We start from the raw sequence: 17701 nt of genomic DNA on the forward strand, positions 1-17701 counted from the left end.
AGTGATGAGAAGCCCTGGATGTCACTGGCAGTAAACAAACAAATCTTGCGATCCTACTGCTGGAACCCCCACTGATCATGTGTTTGAGACCCCCCCCCCCCCCCTCCCGGAATATGAATGCATAACTGTACATCACTGGAATACCCCTATAACCCTTGGCCTGCTGCATTTACTAAGCAGGAACTAATTGATGTGCTATGCTATGACATTAAGGTTAGTGCCCAAATATTATACCAGTGTGTAACCTTCACTTTTCAGGTGTTAGTGCATTGATCTGAAGATCTGCATACACATTGGTGGCTGAAATACCAAGCTGCATGATGCCAGGCAGACATGTTATTTATGAAAGATATAGGATCGTGTAGTTTTATAGCTGGTTAAGGTCTTCCTCTTGTGTGTGAATAGGCGATTATACATGACAGGATCAACTGATGCGTTTCTAGTCCTGCCATTAAGGTCACCTTTCTGAAATCCAGGTCATGTAGGATTTATTGTAAGCCTGCTGAGCATTCCCATTCAGAACTGTCAGGCCGAATGCCACCACACATCTTCACACTTCTCCGGAGGAATTAGTGCTGCCCTAGATACGTGGAGCTCGCAGGTAGAGGATGTTATGAAGAGAAGTAGAGCATCCATCGGTGATACCTATGACCAGGAGTGATGTCACCATGGTGTCCTTCTCTGGGAGGCATCTGTCATATCTCTTGGTGCCTTCCATGTTCATGGATTTATGACTTGTACATGGAGGCAAATGGCACCTTTCTACATTGCTATAACTTATCGCTCAAAATAAACACACAACAACTTCTTCTTTGGAATTAAAATGCTACAATGCTTTAAATGGGTTCTGCACATTCATTTAACTGATGATCTATCTATGATCTAATGGCACCAATAATTTAGTTAGGTAGGGCCCTCTATAGTTCTGCCCCCCCCCCTTTTTCTGTGTCTCCCCCTTTCCCGCTCTTTTATTTCAGATTTTACCTCAAGATTGAAATGTGGACCAGTTCCAGCTGGTTTGAGTAGATCTTTTGAGGCGGCTGTAGCTCCACGGCTGATTGGCTGATGCTGTGGGAGAATACCAAGTCCTGATTTGTTGCCCTGCTTTCGGCGGGAAGGATTTCTTCTTCAAAAATTGTGGGGTTTAGCGGTGCTTCTGGGCCAGTCTGAAGAGGACCAGAACGATCTGAAATAAAAGAGCGGGAAAGGGGGAGACACAGAAAAAAAGGGGGGGGGGCAGAACTATATAGGACCCTACCTAACTAAATTAATGGTGCCATTGCCCACATGTGTCCCCCAAGCTGCTAAACGCTCTGGGGGGCCCATAACATAGAGGCAAATGGCACCTTTCTACATTGCTATAACTTACTGCTAAAAATAAACGCACAACAACTTCCTCTTTACATTAAAATGACCACAATGCTTTATTAAAGGGGTATTCCCATCTTAGACAATGGGGGCATATCGCAAGGATATGCCCCCATTGTCTGATAGGTGCGGGTCGGCTATTTTCGGTGGCCCCATAGAAATTAATGAAGGGCAGCTGCGCATGCGCAGTGCACCCTCCTTCACTTTCGGGGCTCCGTTCTCGATATACAGGTCCTTCTCAAAAAATTAGCATACTGTGATAAAGTTCATTATTTTCTGTAATGTACTGATAAACATTAGACTTTCATATATTTTAGATTCATTACACACCAACTGAAGTAGTTCAAGCCTTTTATTGTTTTAATATTGATGATTTTGGGATACAGCTCATGAACACCCAAATTTCCTATCTCTAAAAATTAGCATATTTCATCCGACCAATAAAAGAAAAGTGTTTTTAATACAAAAAAAGTCAACCTTCAAATAATTATGTTCAGTTATGCACTCAATACTTGGTCGGGAATCCTTTTGCAGAAATGACTACTTCAATGCGGCGTGGCATGGAGGCAATCAGCCTGTGGCACTGCTGAGGTGTTATGGAGGCCCAGGATGCTTCGATAGCGGCCTTAAGCTGATCCAGAGTGTTGGGTCTTGCGTCTCTCAACTTTCTCTTCCCAATATCCCACAGATTCTCTATGGGGTTCAGGTCAGGAGAGTTGGCAGGCCAATTGAGCACAGTAATACCATGGTCAGTAAACCATTTACCAGCGGTTTTGGCACTGTGAGCAGGTGCCAGGTCGTGCTGAAAAATTAAATCTTCATATCCATAAAGCTTTTCAGCAGATGGAAGCATGAAGTGCTCCAAAATCTCCTGATAGCTAGCTGCATTGACCCTGCCCTTGATTTAACACAGTGGACCAACACCAGCAGCTGACATGGCACCCCAGACCATCACTGACTGTGGGTACTTGACACTGGACTTCAGGCATTTTGGCATTTCCCTCTCCCCAGTCTTCCTCCAGACTCTGGCACCTTGATTTCCGAATGACATGCAAAATTTGCTTTCATCCGAAAAAAGTACTTTGGACCACTGAGCAACAGTCCACTGCTGCTTCTCTGTAGCCCAGGTCAGGCGCTTCTGCCGCTGTTTCTGGGGAATGCGGCACCTGTAGCCCATTTCCTGCACACGCCTGTACACAGTGGCTCTGGATGTTTCTACTCAGTCCACTGCTTCTGCAGGTCCCCCAAGGTCTGGAATCGGTCCTTCTCCACAATCTTCCTCAGGGTCCGGTCACCTCTTCTCGTTGTGCAGCGTTTTCTGCCACACTTTTTCCTTCCCACAGACTTCCCACTGAGGTGCCTTGATACAGCACTCTGGGAACAGCCTATTCGTTCAGAAATTTCTTTCTGTGTCTTACCCTCTTGCTTGAGGGTGTCAATGATGGCCTTCTGGACAGCAGTCAGGTCGGCAGTCTTACCCATGATTGCGGTTTTGAGTAATGAGCAAACTGGGAGTTTTTAAAAGCCTCAGGAATCTTTTGCAGGTGTTTAGAGTTAATTAGTTGATTCAGATGATTAGGTTAATAGCTCGTTTAGAGAACCTTTTCATGATATGCTAATTTTTTTAGATAGGAATTTGGGGTTTTTATGAGCTGTATGCCAAAATCATCAATATTAAAACAATAAAAGGCTTGAACTACTTCAGTTGGTGTGTAATGAATCTAAAATATATGAAAGTCTAATGTTTATCAGTACATTACAGGAAATAATAAACTTTATCACAATATGCTAATTTTTTTAGAAGGACCTGTAGGTGTGGGTCCCAGCGGTGGGACCAGCACCTATAAGACAATGGGGGCATATCCTAGCGACATGCCCCCATTGTCTGAGATGAGAAAACCCCTTTAAGGGTAAAACCATAACAATTAATTTATTAAAAACCACAATCGTCATAATTTAACGAACCATCAAACCATTAGATAAAAAGGCGAGGCCCCCCACAGGCATTGCAGCCATTTTTCAATCGCATTTTGCAGACCAATATTAAAGATATTAATACATATGTTGGACAGATGAACATCATCTGCTCTGTATAACCCCGGCACAAAACCTTCAAGATCAACATGCCTATAAGTACAACCATCGCGTAATGGAATATTTTTTTTTTCCATAGCCCTATTTACCCGTTTTCTAATTTTCTCATAAATAAAATGCCTCCTCTCTAAACCAAACCAAACTAAACCTTCGAACGATTTCTGAAAAAATGAACTTGCTATTAGGTAAAATGCATTGAATTAAAGCTAAATCTCTTTTCATTCCCCTTAACAAATCACAAGGCTTCACCTTCACAATGTCGTTACCACCCACATCAATTAACAGAAGATTAGGGGCAGGCCATTTTGCAATTGATTTACAGATTTCAACAATTAATCGTTTCCAAATTAGTACTCTAACATCCCACCAAAGGACCTGCAAAGACAAACTGTCGAATGATACATTTGCTGAATAAGATCTTTGTTCAGCTCGCTTCTGAGCCCAAAATATAAATGAGTGGCCTACAATCCATACCACCAAATGACTACCTGCAAAATAGAAATTATATTAGTCTGATAAAATTAAATCAGGTCTAACATAAAGCTTAACTCTGAGAATCCCAACGCCCAATTCTGCGAATCAATGACTCAATCAGGCCACATCTTTCTGCGTCAAGAGCAGCACCAATCCTAAAAGAATGTGACGATATTTTAACATCACTGAGGCCTAACAGGTTCAACATTTTTTGAGTACAGCGCAAAATTGAAATCTGGTTAAGGTAGAACAGTTACTATGCTACAGGAAAGGACCCGCTACTGCTGGACGAACCGCTACCCAAGTCTTTGCAATGGCCACCGGACAAAGCATTGAACCAACCCATTCATTCAATTTTATAAACCTACCCCTCCCAAATGTATACAGAATTTACTTTAACTGACACGTCTGAGAACGATAAACCAGAACCGTCCGACCTGTTAACTGCTACTAGCTCACCGATCCTTAGCGCAGCAAAAAATGCAAAGATAGTACGAAATAACAACACTTTAAAAGAATCAACACAAACCTCCGGTAAAAAATAAAACAAATCATGTAACAACTTGATGGAAATAGGCCTTCTGTTATCCATATTGCAAAAGTGCTTTTTATAACCTTTCAGCATCTGCTTAATTTGAAAACAGGCCGATAATGGTATCGTGCCATATCATTTCTGAAAAAAGGAAATACCATAAGCTGTCTTAGACACTGCAGAAAAAGGTAGATTTCTTTCACACAATTTAGCGACAAATAATAGTCCTACAATCATCACCATTACAAATCACGGAGGCCGCATCTTTGAACAATAGCCAATCCCGCCATGCGGCTGCATATGCAGCCCATGTTCTGGGAGCCAGAGAACATTTGATATTTTCAGTAATTGATCCCAAATAAAATCCCAAAGATGATCGGGGCAAGGGATCCCTTCCAGCTCCGCCTCCGGAGCAAGTTCTCAGAATCTCGCAAGCTGCAGACGAGACAGAGAATCAGCTAAGCTATTGGAAGCACCTGTAACATAATTAGCTTTAATCCAAATGTTACATTGCATGCAAAAAAGGACTAAGGGCCTCAATAACTTAACTACTAATTCAGATTTAGACGACAAAGTATTAATAGCAAATAGGACACCTTTATTATCAGTATGCAAAAAAAAATCATTTTATTACTAAATTCAGAACCCCAAATTACTACTGCCACTACTACAGGAAAAAGCTCTAACAGCACAATGTTACTAGTCACTCCAGCTTTCACCCATGAATTAGGCCATTGCTCATCTGATCAATTGCCATTCCAAAATGCATCGTAGCCGATTCTACCAGCTGCATCCGTGAAAAAGCCCAGTGCAACAGAATCCACAAATTTTTCTTGCCAACAACTTGCACCATTATAATTATTCAGAAAATCAAACCAAATGGATAAATCATCTTTTAGACATTTTGTAAGGCGAATATGTGAACTAGGTGATTTCAAACCCATGGTGGAAAAATATAGGCGCTTAGAAAAAACTCTACACATCGGTATTATTCTACTAGCAAAATTAAGTGAACATGGTACAATGCGGCGATCTGCTGCAATTAACCCCACAGGTGCCACACCTGAGGGGTTAACTGCTGCTTATCGCAGCACCCTGTCAGAGGCAGGGTGCCGGCAATGTGTTTCTGCCGCCAGCTGTATTTGTATCTTAAACACTTATTATCATTGGTGGTACCAGTGCGCCCGCCCCCCCCCCCCCCCCGTCCCCAGTATTAAAAACATTGGTGGCAGTGGCAGCTTCTGATCAGAGCCCCAGCAGTGTAATCCTGGGGCTCCAATCGGTTATCATGGCAGCCAGGATGCTACTGAAGCCCTGGCTGCCATGGTAAGCTCCCTGCTGCTGTGTGTACTATGCACAGGGCAGCAGGGATAGTGTAATATCCTATTCACCCTAATAGAGCTCTATCAGGGTGAATAGACAAAGGATTAAAAGATCCCAGGTATTAGCCCCAAAGGGGGAAATTTATACTTAATATTTATTTAATAACTAATCACCCCCTTTCCCAATTTTACATATACAATAAATAAATAAAATATAGTACAAACTATTAAAATATAAAAAAATATCTCCTATGCGGTGAACGCCGTAAAAGAAAAAAAGAAAAGAAAAACTGCGCAATTCGCCCCCTTTTTTTTTTTTTTTTTTTTTTTAAGTCACCTTGTCCCCCAAAATGATAGGATAGGACTGTTCGATTATGGACCAGACGTTCCAAAAAATGCGGAATGCATGCAGCTTTTTTGGGCTTTTTTTTTTTTTTTTTTTTTTTCACATGGTATTGAGTACCGCAATACTTTTTTATGGTATCGAAACCGAAACAACCCTAGTTTTTAATGTTAATATTTATTTGGAAAGTGGGAAAAGAGGGTTGATTTTAAATTTAATAATTTTATTTGGTTTTATATTTTAAAACCTATTTTTTTTGCCCGTAGTGGACTTGAACATGCAATCATTAGATTGTTTATGCCACAGGCTGCAGTAGTTTATCATTGTAGTCTGTAGTAAACTTACTGTATTGCTATTAAAGGGGTTTTACAGCTTTTGATTACTGATCATCTATCTATGCTGATGATCTATCTTTTGGATAGATCATCAGCATCTGATTGGCAGGGGTCCGACACCTGGCACCCCCATTTGCTACGGCCGCGACGCTCGCTGTAGTGCCGCGGCCTTCTCGCTGTTTCCCCGCAGTCCCAAGTGAATAGTTTGTTTAGGGCCTGGAGCGGTGATTTCTCACATTTCCAAACTAATTTTCCTCTTTTGTACATATGTAAGCATAAAGTGTTCTTTGTTGGTCAATGCAAAAGGCATTTAAGCTGAAGGGAAGACCACAGGATGTGCTTGACCCCCAATTCTTAAAGGGGTTGTCCGGGTTCACAGCTGAACCCAGGCAGCCCCCCTGATGTTAGCATCTGAGCATCTCATGCTCTTTTGTTTACAGTAACACATTGCTGTGCGGAAGCTTCCGCCCGGCAGTGTGTTTGGTGACGTCACCGGCTTTGATGGGCATGCTTTAGCGCTGCTCTAGCCGTTTTACTGGCTAGGGCAGCACTAGAGCCCGCCCATCAGTGCCGGTGACGTCACAAGGCTTCCTGGCAGCCCCATGGAGAGCCTGGTACATCACCGAAACTCCTGATAACGCCTTTGCCCTGCGCAATTTAAGTCAGAAAATGGAGGTATGTCCGGGTTCAGAGCCATGGAGGTATGTCCCTTTAAAGTAACAGTGCCATTCTTGACCACAGGCTTGTTACTACAAATCAGCTTTTGAAACATAGAACAAAGTGTTCAGATGTCATTACAAGCTGAAACAACCACATTCAGCCATGCTGTTTGAAGCCTGTAATCTAGCTTCCTTGTTTGTCTGTCCTAATTCCCTTGGGTCACTGCATGCAATTCTTGCGGTGGCCACCAGGCCTAGTATTATGTTGACACTTTCTGGTCTGTACAGATCACTTTTCAGCAGCTTTAGCATTATCATCACATGCAGAATTATAATGGTTCCACTGTTCATAATAGGTGATATAGCAGCTTATCTACTCCCTCCTGAATTCTGCACAGGTCACAAAGCAGAATAGTCTCCAATAGAAGTCAATGAAGTCCCCTCCTGTCTGTCATGTCTGTATCTCATCTGGATGCTCTCAAAGAAAATGAAATCTTGACATTTTTGGCACAACCTTTTAAAAGCAAGCCAAAGCCCAGACTCCTCAATTTCCTCTAACTCTGACTCAGACTCCCACTCCCTCATACATGGCACAAGTTTAAGCGATAACTTAAAGGGAACCTGTCATCGGGATTTTGAGTATAGAGCTGAGGACATGGGTTGCTAGATGGCCGCTAGTACATCCCCAATACCCAGTCCCCATAGCTATGTGTGCTTGTATTGTGTAAAAAAAAACAAAAAACGATTTGATACATATGCAAATTAACTTAAGAGTCATATCTTACTTGTGTGACCAGAGAAGAGTCATATTTTCAAGCTCTGACTCATCTCAGGTTAATTTGCATACGTATCAAATCTGTTTTTATACACAATAAAAGCACACAGAGCTATGGGGACTGGGTATTGGGGATGTACTAGCGGCCATCTAGCAACCCATGTCCTCAGCTCTATACCCAAAATCCCGATGACAGGTTCCCTTTAAGTTATCGCTTAAACTTGTGCCATGTATGAGGGAGTGGGAGTCTGAGTCAGAGTTAGAGGAAATTGAGGAGTCTGGGCTTTGGCTTGCTTTTAAAAGGTTGTGCCAAAAATGTCAAGATTTCATTTTCTTTGAGAGCATCCAGATGAGATACAGACATAACAGACAGGAGGGGACTTCATTGACTTCTATTGGAGACTATTCTGCTTTGTGACCTGTGCAGAATTCAGGAGGGAGTAGATAAGCTGCTATATCACCTATTATGAACAGTGGAACCATTATAATTCTGCATGTGATGATAATGCTAAAGCTGCTGAAAAGTGATCTGTACAGACCAGAAAGTGTCAACATAATACTAGGCCTGGTGGCCACCGCAAGAATTGCATCGCTTAAACTTGTGCCATGTATGAGGGAGTGGGAGTCAGTTAGGGCTCTTTCACACTTGCTTTGTCCGGATCTGGCGTGTACTCCGTTTGCCGGAATTACACGCCGGATCCGGAAAAACGCAAGTGAACTGAAAGCATTTGAAGACGGATCCGTCCTCAAAATGCGTTGTGTTACTATGGCAGCCAGGACGCTATTAAAGTCCTGGTTGCCATAGTAGTAGTGGGGAGCGGGGGAGCAGTATACTTACCGTCCGTGCGGCTCCCGGGGCGCTCCAGAATGACGTCAGAGCGCCCCATGCGCATGGATGACGTGCCATGCGATCACGTCATCCATGCGCGTGGGGCGCCCTGACGTCACTCTGGAGCGCCCCGGGAGCCGCATGGACGTTAAGTATACTGCTCCCCCGCTCCCCACTACACTTTAACATGGCTGCCAAGATTTAGCGTCCTGGCAGCCATGGTAACCATTCAGAAAAAGCTAAACGTCGGATCCGGCAATGCGCCGAAACGACGTTTAGCTTAAGGCCGGATCCGTATTAATGCCTTTCAAAGGGCATTAATCCGGATCCGGCCTTGCGGCAAGTGTTCAGAATTTTTGGCCAGAGCAAAAAGCGCAGCATGCTGCGGTATTTTCTCCGGCCAAAAAACGTTCCGGTCCTGAACTGAAGACATCCTGATGCATCCTGAACGGATTTCTCTCCATTCAGAATCCATTGAGATAATCCTGATCAGGATTCTTCCGGCATAGAGCCCCGACGACGGAACTCTATGCCGGAAGAAAAGAACGCAAGTGTGAAAGAGCCCTAAGCCTTGTAACATCCCCAAAAAATAAAATATCATTCCCAAAATATTTCAAACATGAAGTAGACATATGGGGAATGTAAAGTCATCACAATTTTTGGGGGTAGTACTATGTATTACAGAAGTAGAGAAACTGAAACTTTGAAATTAGCAAATTTGTCCAAATTTTGGGTAAATTTGGTATTTTTTTATGCAAAAAAAATATTTTTTTTTACTTCATTTTACCAGTGTCATGAAGTACAATATGTGACGAAAAAACAATCTCAGAATGGCCTGGACAAGTCAGTGTTTTAAAGTTATCAGCACTTAAAGGGACACTGGTCAGATTTGCAAAAAATGGCCAAGTCCTTAAGGTGAAATAGGGCTGAGTCCTTAAGGCCTGGGTTCACACCTGAGCATTTTACAGTGCATTCCTACGCGCTGTAAAACGCTCAACAGGCAAAAACCCATGCTTCCCTATGGGCATGGTTCTCACCTGCACGTTTTACAGTGCCTACGCCCAAAGAAGTACAGCAGCTTCTTTGGGTTGTATTGTCGCGTGTTCACGCCCATAGACTTTATTGGACGCCTCTGTGGTCAATCGCAAGAACGTGCGTACGACGCGCGTTTCCTATTTCCAAAAACGCGCTGTTGGGCTCCTTTCACACCTGCGTTCAGGTGTCCGCTCGTGAGCTCCGTTTGAAGGGGCTCACAAGCGGCCCTGAACGCAGCCGTCTGGCCCTAATGCATTCTCAGTGGAAGCGGATCCACTGAGAATGCATCCGCCTGCCAGCGCTCAGCCTCCGCTCCGCTCAGTGAGCGGACACCTGAACGCCTGAATGTAAAGTCTGAACGGATCCGCTCAGGCTACTTTCACACTTAGAAAATTTTTCTAAGTTATAATGCAGACGGAGCCGTTCTGAACAGAGCCTCCGTCTGCATTAATATGAGCGGATCCGTTCAGAACGGATCCGATCGAACACTAGTGTGAAAGTAGCCTAATACACCCCAAAAACACGCGTATCAAATACGTTCAAGTGTGAACCAGGCCTAAGGGAATCTCTTACAGTGCTAAAGTGTTTATTTCTTTCTCGTTATCACTCTGGCTGGTTTCCTGGCAAAGCCTTATATTTTTACATGCTTTGAGAGGAGAGCTTGATGCATAGCTGACTCATGTAGGAGACTGCTGCACTGTAATATGTACAGTAATTAATATATTTTCTGGTCGTGGTGTTATGTGTTACTTAAAGATAAATGCAGTGTTTAAGGGTCTTTTCACACTGCATTTATACGGTATATATATTTACTGGGATTAAGTCCTGACCGATCTGTTAAACAGAGGCAGTGACATCCATTACAGATTTAGATGGGATGGCATAGGGTTGCACCATTGCATCCAGAAAGAAAATTGCAAGCTTGACGTGTACCGCCCAGAAGGGCCTCCATCAAATGAATGGGAGGCCTACAGGTCTATTTAGCATGATGTCTGGAGATTTTCCGATGCATTCAGTAAACTGCTCACACATTTTTAGTAGACCCTTATGACTTAAAAGGGTTCTCCAGGAAATAAGAAAATAAAACAAAATATCACTTTATTATAAATATATCCCCAAGTACCTTTCATTAGTCATATTGGCTTGTTTTGTTGGGGGAGCAATCATCAGGAGAAATAAAATGGCCGCTGTCCTATTAGTGCACACAAAACCAGTCCTAATCACACAGGAGAACAAGTTACTTCAGTGCAATGAACCAAAGAGCTGCCTCATCCTCCTCTCTGCTCTACTTGTCAGGGATTATGATCCTGAAAACTAATAAGATCTTCAGCTGAATCTCTATAGCAATGGAGTTCATGAGGAGACATGAAGTAAAGAGAGGAGGGGATGTGGCTAATGAGCAGCAGCACTTGTATGTAGTCTCCATTACCACAGTCTGTCCTGTCCCTCCTCTGTACTTCATGTCTCCTCGATCTTATCAACTGTATTCAGGATCATAATCCCTGGCAAGCAGAGCAGAGAGGAGGACGAGGCAGCTCTTTAGCTCAGTGTTGTGAAGAAACTTGTCCTCCTGTTTGATTAGTACATGTTTTGTGTGCACTAATAGGACGGCGGCCATTTTATTTCTCCTATTAGACAAAACAAGTCATTATAACGAATGAAGGGTACATAGGACTTTACTGTATTTATAATTAAGTAAAATCTAAGTATTTTCATTTTCTTAATTCCCAGGGAATGCCTTTAAGCAGTATTTGCTGAGAAAGCTCTTTAGCCAGCCAACAGATATGAAAATAGATTGGCAGCAATTATTTTTGTAGCTCCATAAACTTCTGCAGAGCTTTAGAGACATACACATGAATGACATTTACAGCATTTCAAAATTACAGGCACGCATAAAATCATTCTCCTTGCTGTACATACAGATTTCTCCTGTAAGGGCTGTGAAAAAAAAAAAATTGGTGGTAAATTGTACAGTTTGTCTCCCGCTGTATATCCAAATGTAGTATTGCTCAGCTTGCAAAGCATGTTACAGTGCTCAGGAGTCCTCACTGTAGCTGGTCATATACATTAAGTAGACAGCGGTCTATTCTAACTCTCTCCCAATTCCCACTTACCCATTTGGTTTTGGCCAAGCAAGTTAGCCGAGAGAGTGGACATTTTTGATGGCAACTTATCTCTGAAGAGAACAAATGGATCGGGTGCCAAAATTCAGTTTACCCAATCCTTCTCTCCCCGACATCATCATTTGTCTGGGTGATTCAGGAGCTCCCATTCACATTTAAGTCCAGTAGACGGTCCTATCAGTGACTGACAGCTATCTCTGTATACACAGCCATAGAGGGAAGGCTGTCAGTCACTGATAGGTCTGTCTCCTTGTCTTCAGTCAGTGACTGACAGCTACCTCTGTATACACAGTCATAGAGGGCAGGCTGTCAGTCACTGATAGGACCTCCTCCTTGTCTTCAGTCAGTGACTGACAGCTATCTCTGTATACACAGTCATAGAGGGAAGGCTGTCAGTCACTGATTGGACCTCCTCCTGGACTTCAAAGTCCGGAATTAGCAAGAAATAAACGAGTAAATTACAAGTTTTACTGAAACTTTTCCTATAAAACTATAGATCAATCTCCCAGCTTATTCTGCTTTATAACATGCGCCTGTAGCTTAACCTTTTCCTAACATGTGACATACCATAACATCACATGTTGGATCTTTAAAGATGGTGCCCGCTCCTCTTACAGCAAACACCTGTGGCTAATGTCTGCAACTGGTGGTAATGCCGATTGCGGACATTTAACCCCTCAGTGATGCTCTGGCTCTCCGTGCAGCAATGGGAGGTGCTGAAGCTTATGTGTGGCGGCCCCTGTCATAGTGAATGATAGGAGGCTGCTACACGGTCTTTCCTATGGAGCCCTGGTCTGTAGTAGGGCTCCACAGGAAAGTAGTAAAATCATCATAGACTCCAATGCTAGTGCATTGGAGTCTATGACAATAGCAATCTAATGATTGCTTGTTATAGTTCCCTATGGGAAATAAAATACCCGTATTTTTCGCCCTATAAGACGCACCGGCCCATAAGACGCACCTAGGTTTTTGGGGAGGAAAATAAGAAAAAAAAAATATTTTTAACCAAAAGGTGTGCTTTTGGTGGGTTTGGAACTGATGGTGGTCTGTGGATGGCACTATTACTGGGGATCTGTGGATGGCACGGGGGGGGGGGGGGGGATCTGTGAAGGACACTGTTATGGGGGGATCTGGGGATGACGCTGTTATGGGGGGATCTGGGGATGACACGCTGTTGTGGGGGGATCTGGGGATGACGCGCTGTTGTGGGGGGATCTGGGGATGACGCGCTGTTGTCGGGGGATCTGGGGATGACGCGCTGTTGTCGGGGGATCTGGGGATGACGCGCTGTTGTCGGGGGATCTGGGGATGACGCGCTGTTGTCGGGGGATCTGGGGATGACGCGCTGTTGTCGGGGGATCTGGGGATGACGCGCTGTTGTCGGGGGATCTGGGGATGACGCGCTGTTGTCGGGGGATCTGGGGATGACGCGCTGTTGTCGGGGGATCTGGGGATGACGCGCTGTTGTCGGGGGATCTGGGGATGACGCGCTGTTGTCGGGGGATCTGGGGATGACGCACTATTATATATGTGCCATCCACAGACCCCCCCACCCCATAACTGTGCCATCCACAGATTTCCCCGTCGCTCCAGTGCTGCAGTATACAAATATAAAATGTCTCATTCAATTAAAAGTGATTAAACATGCCCCCTCACTCCTAATATTACCGTACATCCTAACAGCTTCTGTACAATGCAGGCAGGCCTGACGGCCGGCGCGTCACTCACTGACGTCACTTGCCTGCGCCGCCTGCTTCATTCATAAAGTAGGTGGCGCAGGCACGTGACATCAGGGAGTTACGCTGACGCTCGCCCAGCCTGCCTGCATTCTACAAAAGCTGTTAGGGTGTACGGTAATATTAAAAGTGGGGGGGCATGTTTAATCACTTTTAATTGAATGAGACATTTTATATTTGTATAGTGCAGCACTGGAGCGGCGGGGCCGAACTACAGTAACTGCACCGCCCCGCTGCAATTACCGGCCCCCAGTTCCTCCTCCCAGTCCCTCCACGCTCGCATATACATCGCAGCCTGCGATGTAAAAATGTCTGCATTCGCCTCATAAGACAAGCATTTTTTCCCCTATTTTGGGGGGGGGGGGAGTGCATCTTATGGGGCGAAAAATACGGTAATAAATAAAAACAATACACATAATAGATATCACCACGTGCGAAAACGCTTGTACTATCAAAATAAAGATGTTTTAATCCCATACGGAAAACGGCAAAATGAAAAAAGGGTAAAAATGGCTGATTAGTTCTTTTTTTTTTTTTTTTTTTTTTTTTTTTTTTTTTTTTTTGGGTCCCATCTCTTTCCGCAAATTTTTTTTAAGAAAGAGTGATCAAAACGTTTTACACGTCCCAGAATGGTATCAATGAAAAGTACAGATTGCCCAGTAAAAAATTATCCCTCATACAGCTCTGCACAAATAACTACAAAAAAGATATAGGGGGTCAGTAAATGAGAGCAAAAATCTTCCTATTTTCCAATTCCCCCCCCCCCCCCCCAACATTTTTTTTAACGCAAGGAAAAGTATACATATGTGGTATCGCCGGATTCTTACTGACCTGGAGAATGAAGATCACAAGTCAATTTTACCGCATAATGAACACTGTAAAAAAAAAAAAACATAAAACTGTGTCGGAATTGCATTTTTTTTTTCACCAATTCTACAACCTTTTGGAATTTTTTTCCAACTACGTTCTATGCAATATTAAATGGTGGCCTTGGAAAGGACAACTTGTCCTGCAAAAAACAAGCCCTCATACGAGTTTGTGAATAGAAAAATTAAAAAGTTATGGCTCTGGGAAGGCAGGGAAGGAAAACGCAACGTCAAAAAAACCTCCGAGGTCGAAGGGGCTAAACGCCATGTTCATTGTGACAGGCACTCTTTAAAGTGTAACTGCCATTCTGTTTTTATTTGTGTAATGTATAGGGGCAGTGATACTGACCATTTTTGTAACATACTTAATTACTGAAATTGCACATTTCTATTAGAAAAATAGCTGTAAAGTGGCCCATTTTGAGACTTAGGAATGCTCCTCTGTCTTCTGTTTACATAACCCAGTCCTTATCAAGTCTTCACAGTTATGTAAACAGAAGACAGAGGAGCCTTGCTAAGGCTCAAAATGGGCCACTTTACAGTTATTTTTCTAATAGTAATGTGTGATTTCAGTAATTAAAGTATGTTACAAAAATGGTCAGTATCACTGCCCCTATACAGTACACAAAAAAAAAACAGAATGGCAGTTACACTTTAAGAAAAGAAAATCTGATTGTGGACTGCTAGCCTCATAAAACCTGCTTTACCAAACTGCTCATGTCCTGGTTTTACGTAATGAAATCATGGCAGTGCACTCCAGCAATGCCTGTGCCTGCAGCCAAGGAGACACATCTCCGTGATACAAGGCCCTATAATTGTGGTACAGTGTAGCCTGTCAGATGTAGCTATTTGCTAATGTCAGCTGAGTGCAATCATACATGTCCTACCTTTTTGTCTGTGGCTTATTTCTTGTAAAAACCATACTTTTATCATATGCAAATTTCTTCACTACCAGCAAGTTGGGCGTGTACTTGCTGGTAGCCGCTGCATCTGCCGCTTCTAGACACGCCCCATCTCCTATTGATAGACAGGGCCAGCGAGCGCTCTCCTCCTCCCGCTGGCCCCGTCTGCTGCTGAATTCCCGCACCTTCTAATATAAGCACCATACCAAATAAAACAACTGAAAATATTAAACGAAAAATGTGGAATCGGCTGCCCTTACAGTGCGGAGCCTGTAGTAAAATAGCACTTTTTATATGCTGACGATGGTTTTATGAAGAAGTTATGTAGCTTTTATGTCTTTGCTTTCAGAGCTCGAAGCGGGATTGGAGGCCGTTGGAGGAGCACAGTTGCACTGATATTCCGTGGCTCCTGCTGTTTACCCTTTTCTGTGTTGGGATGGTGAGTAGATAAATGCCTCTGTCGCCTGTCTGTATCTATTCTTTATCATTGTCATTTCAACTGTTAACACACTACTAATCTCAAGTAAATCATCCTAAAATCAAAATCACATTTTTGGTCAGTTATTTCTGTCCCCAACTGTCCACTGCATATAGACTTGGGCATTTAAGATGGAACTTTCCTGGGGATTCTGAGAAACGTAGATGCTTCTACTTGATTGATATTGTGCCAGTGCCCTATGCAGGGGCTGCACGCTCAGTGGAAAACATGGTGTTTGGGGATTTCATGACATCTATAGTGGAGTGACCAACTTTTTTGCTCCAAAGCTGTTTTGGTATTTAGTCTGCAGCATGTGAGCTCTGTTTATTTTATTGTGAGTCTGTACTCAAATTCTGCATCCGTCCTACAGATCGATTTTTTTCATTGTTGTCCAATATAGGCAGAAAAAAGTCAAGTGTTTAATGTGTGCTATACGGTACTCTGTGGTGTAGTAGAGGAAATGTGAACCATTAAAGGCGTTCTCCAGGATTTTTATATTCATGGATTTTTACTATAGTTAGACCACCAATATCTGATCTGCGGAGGTCTGACACCCTGCACCTATGGCAAGTGAGTAGCTCTGGCACAGAAACTACACAGCCCTGTCCACTGTAGTTCTGCTCCCATTCACTTTACTGGGAGCAGCTCTGCAATGTCCAGCTGCTTCGCACATAGCCTCCACAATCACTATTCGCTGTTCCAGGGAGAACACTATCTTTCTGACACAATAGGCCACTTTTATCAAACTGAATAATAAATCAGTCTTAGTTGCCCATAGCAACCAATCAGAGCTCAGCTTTCAGTTTCTACAGGGCAATGAAAAAATGAAAGCTGAGCTCTGATTGGCTGCTATGAACAACTAAGACAGAGTTACTATTAGGCAGTTTGATTTCGATATATTGGAGGGGGGCTACTTTTTCGTGGGTGTACATGCCATTTGCTGAAGTGAGACAACTCCTTTAATGTCTGTAACGTAGATCCCTTTTTAAGTCAGTCTCACTTGTTAGGCCTGCTATACTCCAAACATGTGGTTATCTTCCCTGTCTCCCATTCCTGTAGTATTGGAAGTCACATATCCTAGTCTATTACTCCACTGCTCCCCTGAATGTTCCTGCTTCTTCCTGAGCATCATGTTTCTCACTCTAGGCAGCAGATCATGCAGTGTCCTTTTTGAGTAGGAGAGCAGAGCAGAAGGGCAGTACTCATATAGCTCGACGTTACAGATTGCAATATAGAGGCATGCAGGCAGCTGTAAATCGAGGCAATGTCTGTGAGGGGGAGAGGAATCATGCGAACTGTCGCCCCTCACAATGGTAATACTACTCTCTTGAAGCCCTGACAGCATCAAAACAAAGGTGCTGTAAATAGCTGGGCAACATAATGGAAGTAAAAAAAATTATTACTTCTGATCATTGGTGATAACGCCTTGTGAGCATTTAGACATATATAGGTACTTTTCTGTATTTTTATAAGGGCTGAAAACCCCTTTTTGTTTGGTATCCAGTGATGCTGAAAATTGGTGCTGCACTGAAATAATGGGCTAATAGGCACTATAATTTTATTTTCTCCCTAATTATTATTATTATTATTAGTGCTAGTTTTGTGATTTGTCTGATTCCTCAGGTACTTGATTATTTGGCTTTCTTTATTGTATTATTTCCTCACCCATCCAAATTGGACATGAAATGACCATATACCCCTTGTCTTCTAGTTCATTGCGTAGTTTTGTTTCTAGAAGGCCATGAAAGAACAATCAGCCCATGCTATATGTATTTATGTGGATTTTTGTAGTGATCATGAAGTTATAACTAGAATGCCAACTACGTACTG

The 17701-nt window shown here is 43.1% G+C and overlaps 1 protein-coding gene across 1 annotated transcript in view; it reads left to right on the forward strand.

Moving 5' to 3' along the window:
* The window catches only part of LOC122943808 (choline transporter-like protein 1), a 119845-nt gene that overhangs the window by 2042 nt on the left and 100102 nt on the right, over positions 1-17701 (forward strand). The window contains exon 2 of the mRNA XM_044301854.1: positions 15743-15832. Within this exon, the coding sequence (XP_044157789.1) occupies positions 15743-15832 (90 nt within the window). The remainder of the gene's footprint in view (positions 1-15742; positions 15833-17701) is intronic.

Source organism: Bufo gargarizans, chromosome 7 (genome assembly GCF_014858855.1).
Source record: "Bufo gargarizans isolate SCDJY-AF-19 chromosome 7, ASM1485885v1, whole genome shotgun sequence".
Taxonomy (NCBI): Eukaryota; Metazoa; Chordata; class Amphibia; order Anura; family Bufonidae; genus Bufo; species Bufo gargarizans.